Here is a 13,301-nt window from a genome sequence, read left to right as displayed (position 1 = left end):
GTTCTGTTCATTATCCATCCCATGGCTCCACTAAGGGGAGCAAAGTACATTCTAGGTGACACATCACTGGACAAGACGCAAGACAGGGAAAGGGTCCCAAAAGGCTCGCTTACCATATGGTGGCTGAGTCAGGTTAAGGCATAAGAGGTGGTATGCTTTGGGACAGTCTTTTTTGTCACACATGACCAGCTCTCCACCATCTCCACATTGAAAACAGTAGTCTTCATGCATCTGCTTTGGTTCTGCTTTGATTTTTCGCCTCTTCTGCTTTAACTTAGCATTTTTGGCTTTTTCTTCGGCTGTTGACGCACATGTCGACTGGCAGGGAGAAGGAGAACACAGCGTGTGAAGCTCTACATGGAAAGGGAGCTCCCGCAGCCTCACACTCATCTGAGTTCTCTTAAGCTCTGTAGTTCAGTTACCTAAAAACCAGCAGGAGGACTTCGCCCATAACAGTATTGTAATAAAAATAAGGCTTCATTTTCACTGATTTTTGAATACGGCGCTTTATTTTTTTAAAGCAAGGATTCACATACCACAGAACTCACCACTTCAAAGTGGCTCATCCAGTGGTTTTGGGTATAGTGTGAATTTTTAAGAATTTTTTGAAAAGGATGTTGGTAACTCCAGATTCAATGAGAAATACAAACATCTCTTCAGAACCTGATGGATGCGAACTAAACTGGGGACCCATTCGCTGGCCTGGGGCACTCGCTCCCTGCACCACTGACCTTGGGCCGCACTCCCAGGAAGCCGCTGCAGTTTTCTGCCCCACAGTGGCATTCCGTTCTGCCGTTGCCCAGACAATCCAGGTTATAATTAAATGTTAACTCCATCCCTAAAGTAAGAGAAATAATTACTCATACTCGAGTCAAAGGGAAGAGACATGCTGTCACACACGCACTCTCATAATGAAAAGACAGACATAATTCTGACCCGAAGGCTTTTCTCTCACCCGTGCTCCACACTGAAGAGCGATGGGGGAGAAACAATAGAGAAAAACACCCCCATCCACCAAATATTGCAGAAAAAACAGTCTATAAAAGCTGTCATATCCTTCTCATTGAAGTGGTCAGAAACTATGTAACTGAGACTAAGAATTGGAAATCTGCTCGGGAGAAAAGGGCTCTGCTTTAGCTTGCTTTTCTAAAGTAATTTACATGGCTTTCTGAATGAACAGTAGGGCCGTGGAGTAGCAGCGACCACACGGTCTCTGGTGATTAATGCTTTAGAGTGTGCTTGGAGAAGAGCTCACAGTGCGGATTTACTAGTCACACCAAAGACCCAGGGACTCGAACCGGGTCGTCCAAGCTTGCTGCTGGGCTGGTCCTGAACAGAGTCCCCGGGATCAGCTACAGCTCTTCCCTGTTCACCCATTTCTCTAAACCCCGGCAGAGAAGCAGCTAAGCGTTGCTGGTAAGATGCTGGGCGGCTGAGGGAACAGGGAAGCAGTAACTGCCTTCAGAAGCTTTTTGAGTCTAATTTGAAACAGACTGATCTTTCAACTAAAAACCAAACAAACAACCCCCGCCCCCCGACACAAACCAAGAAAGCAGCTGATGTTAACCCAGTATGTTAATGCTTTAAATAAGAGAACAAAAGCTTAAACATCTGGTTGTATTGTGCAGACAGCAATAATTGGGAGAAGTCATTCAGGAGGGTCGTGGACGCACAGGATTCTGTAACATCCTCTTGGGCAGAAAGGCTCTTGCTCGACTCCCTTTTGCAGGACACAGATTTTCACTTCTTCGTGGCAGATAACAATTCCAAATGTAACCCCATCGTACTTGAATAAATACTTGAGCATCAAACCTGGAAGGATATTCTGCCCAGAGAGGGGCACATGGGGAGCAAATAGCTTTGTTACCTGCAGGAATATCACGAAGGGCGAACAGCCCCACTCGAACATCTCCATTCACTGTCCACTTCTGTGTTTCACAGTTTGGATTACAACTGTGGTTCATAAAGCGAGAATAATTTCCTTTGGGGCCAGCATCAATTATACGGTCCTTCAGAAAGAAAAGCAATGGAGGTAGCTTTGACATAAAATCAAGTAGGAGCCTATCTCAGAAACATGCAACCCCAGCCCGAGTCTATGGCAGCTGCCAACTCCCCGAACACATGCTCTCAGGGCCGGTGACCAAGTTGTCTACTTTATTTGATGAGCTTCAAGCCAAGACAATGAAGATAAAGTGGAATTCAGTTTCTATTTTTTTAAACTGTTTCTAGACACAGATCATAGAAAAATGCTACTTAGAAAATGCACTGGCCGCGGGGATGCCGGAACGCAGAGTTCAGCCCGCCGCCTGGGGTGGGAACCACGCTGCTGGCTGCCAGCCCTCCTTTCCTGCAAAACCAGTGCGGGGCTACATGGACAGGACAGCACACCATAAAGAGGGACAGAGGAAGTATGGGAGACTTTCCTCTGAATGAAGATCCGGACGTTTGATCAACGGAAGGGCTATCATGTGAGACATACTCTGCAGTGGTTACCTGCTCCTCCTATTTTCACTTACACTGACGTTCAGAACACAGTGAAAAGCTCAACATTCTGGCCCTGAATTCAAACTCTGATCATCTGGATGAGTTCCGGAGGACGGAGCCTCCCAAGTGTCATCATGATGGCTGGAGGGCCTCCGACAGTGAGCAGCGGGCTTAGAGGGCCACTAAGCCATCAGAAATAAATGGCATTTTATATTTATGAAATTTATGTTCCTGAAAGTGGTAAAACTGTCAAACAATGACATATCAGTTAAAATAGAGTTCTTGTGATTTCTAGTTCTTACTTTTAATGATATTCTAACTCAGTTTCAGGGAGAGCCTGGAACATACAAAACATGGGTACTGGTCTTAGCCCTTCACTCAACTGTGACAAGCTATCCAACAGATCGCTTGTCAGGGCTGGACCTCAGTTTCCCATCCTCCGCAAATCAGAGGGCTGCTGAAGAAATGACACAAGATAACGGCTGTCCCGAATGTGCGGCAAATGGGACTTAGGAGCACATGGATTAATCTAGCAGCTTTACTGTCATTTCATTTATGATGGCACCCATTTGTCCTAACTCAGACACAAAATTTCAGTACACTGAACGATTCAGAGTTAGAATTTTTTGCTCAATCAGAACTTGAACGGGGCTTTAAAACTTAGCATGAGAAAGCCGACTGTCTCTGTCAGTGACAGAGAAACTGAGGGCCAGGTCCTTCAGTGACTAAGAAGGGCTGAGACAAAAGCCTCATATGTCCACGCTGGTCCTGGTCATCTGTCCACTCACATGCCAAGTGCAAGGCTTCAACAATCAGCCTTTGTATAGCCTGCTATAATTAGCACAATATGGTGGCTAGCGTACTGGCTACGACAAAGCACCCTCATTCTCCAGAAAAAAACAATCAAATTAGAGGAAATGGAGTTCAACCTAAGCCCATGAAACAAAGACCAAAAATCCTTTATTTCTTACAAAAAAAAAAAAGCAATTTTACCTTGGTAACAGTTAACATATAAAAATTAGTTACACTGTTCTCGTGGGCTCTCTTGATTCGCAATCTGCATTCTTCTTCATCAATTAATTCGCCAACGTATTCATTTACAAATTCACCCTGCAGAGAAGCACGCACTCTGTAAATGTAAAACCAATGTGTTCCCTTTGAGAGCATTCCTTAACACCCATGTGTAATCCAAGAGCATTAACCAAAAAGAATCCTGGAAATCGAACGCTACAAACAAATAGTAGTTGTCATTCCCTGGCAGGCAGGTGGCACTATTTTTCTTGTAGCAGTGTCTCAAAAGGTGATGACCTGTCTTTTCTTGCGACAGTATGATTTATGACAACATGTCTGAGTGACATAATGGTGGGAGCCGGCGATAAGGCTAACTCAAGCCTTTGAGGGTATATTACGCCGACGTTTACTAAGTGTACAGCATTAGGGTTAATGCCTGTTAAATGAATTCTTTTTTTAAAAAACTTTTTTATTTTGGAGTAAATCTAGATATTCACAGGCAGTTGCAAAAATAGCACGGAGAGGATCCGTGTACCCCTCACTTAGTATTTCCTTAAGGCAACATCTTACAGAGCTATAGGACTGTATTAAAACTAAAGAGCTGACATTGGTACAAATTATAAATCTTATTCAGACTGCACTAATTTTACATGCACTATGTGCGTGTGTTTGTGTGTGTGTGTGGTGTAGAATCGTGTTGCCACCACAATCAGATACAGAACTGTTCCATCTCCACGAAGACCCCTTGTACAGTCCATAATGACACCAGCCTCCTGCCCTCCTCCACCCCCTCCCATGCCTAATCTGTTCTCCATCGCCATCGTTTGAAATCACACAGTATGTCATTTTTTGAGGTTGGCAAAAACCCCCTCACTCTTAATTCTCTTGGGACCTGACCCATTTGTTGTGTGTGTCCGCAGTCCAGTCTGTTTTCTCCTGCTGAGCACACTTTCGCACTGTGGACGTACTGCGGTTTGTTTACTGGGTCAGTCTCCTGAGGCATGTCTGAATTGTTTTCATATTTGGGCTATTACAAACAAAGCTGTTGTGAACATTCTGGTAAAAAGCTTTTGTGTACAGATAGGTTGTTACTTCTCTGGGATAAATGGCCAGGAGTACAACTGGTTGGATCAAATGGTGAGTTTACATTTAGTTTTATAAGAAACTATTTTCTGGAGTGTTTGCACCATTTTACATCCCCATCATACTTTCCCACTGCAGGAGAGACCCAAGTTCTCCACATCCTTGCCAGCACTGCCAACTAGTTTTCATTTTGCTGTTCTCACAGGTGTGCAGTGATTAGATTCTTTTATTATTTTTTAAAGATTTTACTTACGTGAGAGGGAGAACGAGAGAGAGCACAAGCAGGGGAGGAGCAGAGGGAGAGGGAGAAGCTCTCAGCAGGGAGCCCAGCACAGGGCTCAATCCGAGGATCCTGGGATCAGGACCCAAGCAGAAACCAGGAGTCAGACACTTAACTGATTGTGCCATCCAGGCGCCCCATGACTAGCTTCTTTTAACATAAGGTAAATATATAATTCAACATCTTGTGTTTATAAATTCAGTCATTAACCCTTTCACCCCCAAAGCATGGCTGATTCAATCCAGGACAAGAGCATTACCTACAGAACTTTTTGTCATATAGAAAAAGAAATGTCGTAGGAAACAATGTATTTGCTTATTGTTTCACCAGACTTCTCGTTCTTCCCACCCTGACTTCCTCCCCTCTACAAATTTTCACTAGTTCTTAGAACTCATGGTTTAATCACTTAGATTCACGGTATTTGAGAGTAAATTGAGAGTTTTTCAGTATTCTGAATTGAGAGTAAATTTCAGTAATCTAAAGAGAAGTACCATATTCTTGATTTTGGCAAATCATTAAGAACATAAGCTACCATTCTTACGAATATTTAACCCTTCTCTACTGATAAAAACAAAAGATTGTCACTTCTGTAATAAGAGAAAAAGTTAATGGGTCAGACTGGAAGAAACCAACCTAATGTCCTGTGCATGTCCCTTCCCTTGGCGGTCTGCTGTTAGTGGGGTCAGTGAGGCTCTGAGTCAGCCTCAAGGAGCTACATACTTGCTTCCAGTGGGGAATGGTGGCCCCAAAAGTTGACCTCTGGGCTATGACAAAGAATTAGGTTAGAAAAAGAAATGTACAAATACAAAAAAAAAAAAGAAAAAGAAATATATTTAATTGATAACTGCAACTACGTTTTCCTTCCAGTCCTTTCTCATGAAGGACGGAGGAGGGTACGCACATTTGAGCCCCATGCTCTGTCACCTTACCAGGCTTTCCCTCCATCTAGCCCAGGCTGTGACACAGCTGATGAGCAATTCACACCATGACGTGGGACCACCGCCCTCACAGGTAGATTTCCTCACCACACTATACTTATTTAATGGCATGGTCGGTTTGTTTGTCTGTTTTTTAGAATAACTGACTGGATAAAAAGTCAGTCTAGTCTTTATTTACTTAAGACAAGGGAGGACTCCTCTTTATATTGGAATTAGCCCAGTGCCGGTGCCATTGGGTTAATGGCAGGGTTTTTATTTTTAACTGAAACCCACAGAGCAGAACTGCAACCAAATTGGCTATACATCATCTTTTCCACATATTAGGATTCAAGGTAAGGTTTCATTTAAAGAAATGGTTCTGTGGCTATGAAAGCCTGAGTATCATGTATTATGGTTTATATTTACTGTTTTATGAAAATGAATACAGGAAAGTTAAAAGTGCTGATATCAATTTGCTAACACTGTAAATAAATATTCCTAGCTATTTTGTAAAAGAAATATTTCAGATGTCCTAAAGAGACAAACCTTAGCCTCAAAGAGTTGCTTACCAGGGTGCCTGGGTGGCTCAGTCGGTTAAGCATCTGCCTTTGGCTCAGGTCATGATCTCAGGTCCTGGGATCGAGTCCTCGTAGGGAGTCTGCTTCTCCCTATCCCTTTGCCCCGCCACCCTTTGTGCACACACACACTCTCTCTCTCTTTCTCAAACAAATAAATAAAATCTGAAAGAAAAACACAAAAAACTAAAGAGTTGCTTACTGGACTTAAAACCATTAACTGTGGGGCACCTGGCTGGCTCAGTTGACAGAGCATGGAACTTTTTTTTTTTAAAGATTTTATTTATTTATTTGACAGACAAAGATCACAAGCAGGCAGAGAGGCAGGCAGAGAGAGGAGGAAGCAGGCTTCCCGAGGAGCAGACAGCCCGATGTGGGGCTTGATCCCAGGACCCTGGGATTATGACCTGAGCCGAAGGCAGAGGCTTTAACCCACTGAGCCACCCAAGCACCCCGAGCATGGAACTTTTGAGTTCCATTGAGGTTGTGAGTTCAAGCCCCACATTAAAAAAAATAAATAAAAAATCTTATAAAAAGACAAACTCAAAAGACACCCATTAACTGTGAATTCAACCGTGAACAAAAATGACCAAATAGGGAACTTTAAAAATGCTAGAAATCTGTCCTTAAAGACTATGGCAAAAAGATAGGGTATAATTCAGTATTTAATATATATATATTTTAATTTTTGAGAAAGAAATCACTCTGTAACAGGCTCTGGCACACATTTTCAGGAATCTGTTACATATAAAAAGGAGAGAACTGGCTGTGTACAATCAATTTCATATTTGGCTTCTGTACCCTCAATTTACCAAAAATCTTTTCTATGTTGCTACTCAGTCTTCATGATTTTGCTTTTCAGGAATGTATATTTCCAGCTATTTTGTAGAAGACTAACTGTCTTACATTAGGAATTCCTCAAGAGCTAACTGGCAGAATAATCCTAGCTGTATTTTTCTTTTCTCTTGATTATATCAATTTAATAAATTAGAATACATTTTAAAATAAATCCAATTACTCTTAAAAGATGTTAACACGATATTAAACTGGATAAATTTTAGGATAACCCCTAAAACTCCCCAAGTCACAGGCAAAAATTTGTATATGTGATATGCATGGCATTAAAGTAACATCAAAAATTTTGCATTCTCGGGGCACCTGGCTGGCTCAGTTGGAAGAGTGTGCTCCTCTTGATAGTACGATTGTGAGTTCGAGCCCCATGTTGAGTGCAGACATTATTTAAAAAAATAATAAACTTAAAGAATTTTTTTTGCATTCTATAATGACTTTGGTTTCATTAAGTAGGCTCCATGCTGTGTCCAGGGCTTGAACTCATGACCCTGGGATCAAGACCTGAGCTGAGCCAAGAGTTGGACACAACCAACTGAGCCACCCAGGCACCCTACCTACAATGACATTTTAAATGCTAATGGCCTTTGGCCAAGGGATGCAATCCATGTATCTAATGCATCGGCGAATCCTGTTGGCTCGGCCTTCAAAATGTCAGCAATCCACCCACTTCTCTTCTGCTACAACCCTAGCAGTCCACACCACCATCATCTCTCTCTGATAATAATGATTTCCTTTTTGCTACTCCTTCCCCATGACCATAAATGCCCTAGACTACACCCAGTTATTCTTCTGAACCCCAAGGGTGGCACATAGGTACTTAAGATGGCTCTCAGAATGCCTGTCTCCTGGGGCTCACACTGTGGTGTGATCCTCTGTCCTTAAGTGAACCGGACCTGTGATGTGCTTCTAACCAATAGACCATGGCAAAGGTGACAGGATGTATGTGATTAAGTGAGTTTGTTACATCAAGATGTTAGCATCCAATTGGAGTGGCGTGTCTCTCCCCCTCGCTGGCTATGAGGAAGCAAAAATCCATGTTGGGGAACCCTATCTGGCAAGGAATCATGTGCAGTCTCTAGAAGCTAATAGCAGCAAAACAATGAAAACAACAACAAACTGAGACCAAGAAAACACCCAAAGCTCTCAGACCCACAGGAGCAAAAAGCAGAATTCTACCAATAGCCATGCAAGCAGGAAAGTGGACCTTTCTCCAGTTGAGGCAGAAGAATGAGAATCTAGTCCTTGACAGCATCCTGACTAAAACCCTGTGAGACCCTAAGTAGAGAATCTAGCCAAGCACTGTCTTACTCCTGAGCCCTAGAAACTGTGAGAAAATAAAATGTGTTACATTTTAAGTTCTCAAGTTTGCAGTATTATTGTTATGCAGCAATAGAGAATGAACACATCAGGTCAGATCAAGTCACTTCCCACTAAAATCTTCCAGAAGCCTCCCACCTCTGGCCTCTAAGGCTGCACAGGATCTAGCCCCAGGCCACCCTCTCTCGTATCTCCTACCTACCAACTACCCCTTTCCTCTTCCTTCGCCAGATGCACTGGCTCTCCTGCTGTTTCTGGAGCATGCTAAGGCCTCTGTCCTTGCTTTTTCTTCAGTCTGGAATGCTCTCTTCCCTTATGTGCTTGTACGGCTTTCTCCCTCATGTTCACGTCAAACGGCACCTCCTCAGCCCTCCTTACCCAAGCAGTCTGAAAAAACAATCCCCGTCACCAGCCTTCCCCTTTGACTGCACTGTATTTCTCTGCAGCATTTTAGCGGTACTCAACATCATATATCTGTTTATTACCTGTCTCCAGCAGACCCACAAAGGTGTCTTGTGCACTACTGTTTTTCCAAATACCCAGAGGAATCACTGGCACATTGAAGCAGCTTCACAAACACGTGCTTACTGCGTGAGTCTCACCTCAAGCAATCTAATCTAGAGAAACGGGTGCCTGAAGCGGTGCCTATGTGGCTCAGTCAGTTAAGCATCTACCTTTGGCTCAAGTCATGATCTCAGGGTCCTGGGATCGGGCTCCCTGCTCCTCGGGGAGTCTGCTTCTCCCTCTCCCTCTGCTTTTCCCTCCTCCCATGCCCCTCCCCCTGCTTGTGCTTGCTCTTTCTAATAAATAAATAAAATCTTCAAAAAAAACCCTGGGTGCATAGAGATAGATGATCAAGAATGGTCATTACAGAATGAAATGTATATATATAAATTAATTAGAAAATAGGTGAAATAAGTTATGGTACATTTTACTATAGAATACAATGGGACTGTTACAAAGAATGAGGAGCAATCTGTATGTACTGTCATGAAGGTGTATTTATGATATATGAAGTGGAATAAAATACTATGTATCATATTTATGTTTTTAAAAACCCTTTAAGTATAGAATATCAGAATATGTATTTGTATATACATTTACATTTACAACTGTGTAGAAAAGGTTATAAAAGGCTACATGATAGCCTCTTAACAATGGTCATGTCTGGTGAGGAGGTGGAAGGGATGGAGGAATTTCACTCTTTATTATCTTTTTTGTATTGTTTCTCTTTCCTATATTATATGGTACTTCTTAATTACAGAGGTGATTTTTTTTTTTTTTTTTTTTACAGGTACAAAAATGTCAAGAGTAGCTTTAAATGCCTACCAGACCTGCTTTCTCTCAGTGGAAGCCTCTCTGCATTCTCTCTCTGTGGGCACTAGGCAAGTAGGGGGAGGGGGAGCATGATGGAGGTGTGAAGGTGGAGGTGGGCTGGGGGCCTGGTTTTAAAATGCACACTGTTCAGGCCTGTCCCAGATATTTCAGTAAGACATTATTCTTGGTAAGATCCCAGGAGATTCCCAGGATTTCTGAAGTTTGACAGTCACTGTTCAAACAGTAGGATTTGCTGCAGATTTTCATTTTTCTTTGAGTTATTTGCATTTAAAAATTTTTCTACAAAGACACTGCTCTGAAGAACCACCTCCAAGTATAAGAATAAAGATAATTTATAAGGGTCAAAGATCTCAACTTTTGCCAGTTGCTTTTACATACATAATCTAATCTGAGACTGGTAGCAACCCTTTCAAATATGCAGGCAGGGATTACCATGTCCATTGGAGAGGGGAGGAAATTGAGGCTCAGGGAGTTGTGACTTGGCCCTGCCTGGCCTCAGGGCCAAGGAATGGTGACAAAGGCACAGAGTCCTGGGTTTGCTAGCTTTCATCCCAGTATGTTCTAACCATTGCACTTTTTGACTCTGCGGAGCCTTTTATAGCTCTTTTGCTTAACAAACAATATTTCACAGTGAAAATGACCACTGTCCCTTCTCCTTTTTATGCTTAATCATAGGACACCCAAAGTTTATGTGTATTTTATTACTGCCTCTTCCTACTGCTTCTGCTTTGCTCAAGAAGTGCCCAACCCTCACCTTGGAAAGTTTCAAAATTTTGCCCTAAATTCTTATGTATTCCATCCCCAGGAGAGGGTGAAGCATCTTCTGAAAGGCACAGGCCCTCGTCTGTCCGCCCAGCCCCTGTCGCACGCTACCTTCTTAATGCTCCTCTTGGTCCTGAGGCCCCAGCCCCTTCGCTCTGTTTTGATGACCTCGGCATCAGGGTAGAGCCTCTTGGTGAAGCACTGGTTCTGGCAGCGCTCACCAGCCGGGCACACCTGCGGGTGGCACTCGTACTGCAGCATGCGGTTCAGGCACTCTGACTCCAGGCCGCACGGGTTCTCATCGGCTGGCTTGCAGTTGCAGCGGGGAATCTCGGACAGGTCTGCAACGTGGATCTGTACCTTTCCGATCACTTTGTTAGCCTAGAAGAAAAAGGCACAAAGAAGATCAAGAATTTCAGTGGAAACATCAGACACATCCAGGCGATTTCTGGCTTGGCAAATGCCTCACGGCATGACTCTGAGAAAGGCTCTTTCTATCTTAACCTTAATTTCCCCTGAAGAAGCTAAGAACAAAATGGCCTCTCCTGAGTGGAAAGAAATACCAAAGTCTGACGTAAACTCTCCCGAATTTATCCTGTGTATTTCTTCTACCAGTTGACGGAAATTTCCTAACTGAAGACAACCATGAGCTTTTCTGGAGGAGCTAAACACCTACATTCTCATTTGGTTGCAGGACAACCTGGTTGGGCAAGGACAGGATTCCACATGGAACACGTTGCTCCCAGTCATAAGAGGGCTTATCAACGGCCTCCTCACACCCCAGCAGCCCCAGCTCCCATTTTATGCTTCCAACCAAAGCTCCCGGTCTGTTCAACTGAAGACTGGGGTGGTAAGTGGCAAAAGTTTTCATAAGTCAGAAAGTGCCTTCTAATGACTAAGACAGTAATGCGTTTCCTGTTGCCTGTCAAATACTAATGTTTTCATGGGCAGAGACTCACTTTGATGTGTTTGTAAGGAGGAGGTTTTCTTGAGTTTTTTTCAGTCTCTAGCGCTTCTCTGCTTTCTCTTTGTGCTTTCAATTCCTGGAAACGTTTTGCAGCTTCTTCCAGTGCTGCCAATAAAGACCAAACAAAGTATATAAACACCAAAAAGAAAACCCAAAAAACTTCTAGGAGAGCAGCTTTACGTTGCCTTCTCAATGCCCTGGATCTGGCCTGAGGCTTTCTTTTTAAAATTATTCAGGAAATGACCATTTTCCACCAAGACACTGAAATAGGATATAACTCATTTAGGGTTAAAGCTGGGCTCTGTGCAAGCTGCTGCCTCAAGGAAGAGGTCCTACTTCAATAATCAGACCCTTCCAAGTAAAGCAAAAAGAAAAATACAAAAAACAAAATACCCCCAACCAACCGAAAATCTCCACAGCTCTTTAAATTGTACCAGATTTAAATTTATTTTACTCTTACAGAAAGCCAACCTTCCTGGAAACTTGTTGCAAAAACAGTTGTAAGGCTCTTCGTGAGAAGATTTTACTGCTCTTCTGTGGCAAGGGAGCTTCACTTGATTAAGAAGATTATTTCCAAAATAATCTCTTATGTTTGTAGAAAGATCGCAGAAGAAACTCCTTTCACACAGATGGCAGAGTCTACTATAATGAAATGTATTTCTCTAACTGACTGGATAAGATGTGGCTCTAATGTGACTGGATACGTAGGGACGCTGGATCCTAACACCTGGTGAAAGTTCTCTACGCAAGTCAGGACATGGCGAGAAATCAACCGTGGAGTTGAGCCCCTTAGTTTTGAGCCCCTATAAACATCATTCAACTTACCTTTCTTGAAGGTCTTGTTAATACTAGTCTGTCCCTCAGCAAAGCTTTTATCTCCTTCAACATAAGGGAACACTCTGCCCTGGTGTACCCAATAGTAGTCATGAGAACCAAAGAAGAACACAGGGAAGTCCCCCAAGTCATGCTTAAGGCCCTGGATGTTCAGTGGCACAGACCTGGGATTGCAGATCTCTGCTGGCCACCATCTGAAAACAAAAGCAATTTCAGATCAAGAGAATGAACAAACCATACCATTCTTTTACATGGCTGGCCTGGGGCAAGGGGGAGGTTTTGTACCTGCAATTTTCATTCAGTTTCTAAGGACAAAAAATTCCTTGTTTATCTTTAACCCTACCAAACCACACATCATTTAAAACATATTTGAGGGGCTTCTGGGTGGTTCAGTTGGTTAAGCATCTGCCTTCGGCTCAGGAATTGAGCCCCACATCAGGCTCCCTGCTAAGTGGGGAGTCTACTTCTCTCTCTCCTTCCCTCCGTCTGCCCCTCCCCACTGCTGTTCTCTCTCTCAAATAAATAAATAAATAAAATCTTTTTAAAAAACCCATATGTATTAGTGAATTAGTGAACACAGACTAAATAAACTATACCCTAAACACCCAATCTAGTTTTTTCTTTAAAAATTAATACTTGATGTTGGGCGCCTGGGTGGTTCAAATGGTTAAGCGTCTGCCTTTGGTTCAGGTTGTGATCCCAGGATCCTGGGATCGAGCCCCATGTCAGGTTCCCTGCTAAGTGGGAAGCCTGCTTCTTCCTCTTCTTCTGGTCCCCTGCTCCTGCTCTTTCTTGATCTCAAGTAAATAAAAAAATCTTTAAAAAAATTAAAAAATACTTGATATAAAGAAATATGTATCATGAACATACAAGTTATAAAG

The 13,301-nt window shown here is 42.9% G+C and overlaps 1 protein-coding gene across 5 annotated transcripts in view; it reads right to left on the bottom strand.

Annotated features, from left to right (window-relative positions):
* The window catches only part of NSD3 (nuclear receptor binding SET domain protein 3), a 121,330-nt gene that overhangs the window by 6,302 nt on the left and 101,727 nt on the right, over positions 1 to 13,301 (bottom strand). For 3 of the 5 annotated variants that reach the window (XM_004758222.3, XM_045070915.1, XM_045070917.1), the window contains 7 exons: positions 12,412 to 12,614; positions 11,579 to 11,691; positions 10,731 to 11,000; positions 3,478 to 3,594; positions 1,868 to 2,009; positions 732 to 838; positions 114 to 318 (listed from right to left, as the gene is read on the bottom strand). In XM_004758222.3, coding sequence (XP_004758279.1) covers positions 114 to 318; positions 732 to 838; positions 1,868 to 2,009; positions 3,478 to 3,594; positions 10,731 to 11,000; positions 11,579 to 11,691; positions 12,412 to 12,614 — 1,157 coding nt within the window. Of the gene's footprint in view, positions 1 to 113; positions 319 to 731; positions 839 to 1,867; positions 2,010 to 3,477; positions 3,595 to 4,960; positions 5,623 to 10,730; positions 11,001 to 11,578; positions 11,692 to 12,411; positions 12,615 to 13,301 lie in introns of those variants that run through there. The other 2 variants (XM_045070916.1, XM_045070918.1) reach the window with 2 other exon arrangements.

This window comes from Mustela putorius, unplaced genomic scaffold (assembly GCF_011764305.1).
Source record: "Mustela putorius furo isolate JIRA1106 unplaced genomic scaffold, ASM1176430v1.1 tig00003976_pilon_pilon_pilon, whole genome shotgun sequence".
In the NCBI taxonomy this organism is placed as follows: Eukaryota; Metazoa; Chordata; class Mammalia; order Carnivora; family Mustelidae; genus Mustela; species Mustela putorius.
The sequence above is the reverse complement of the archived record's forward strand: the minus strand, read 5'-3'. Positions and strand labels throughout refer to the sequence as shown.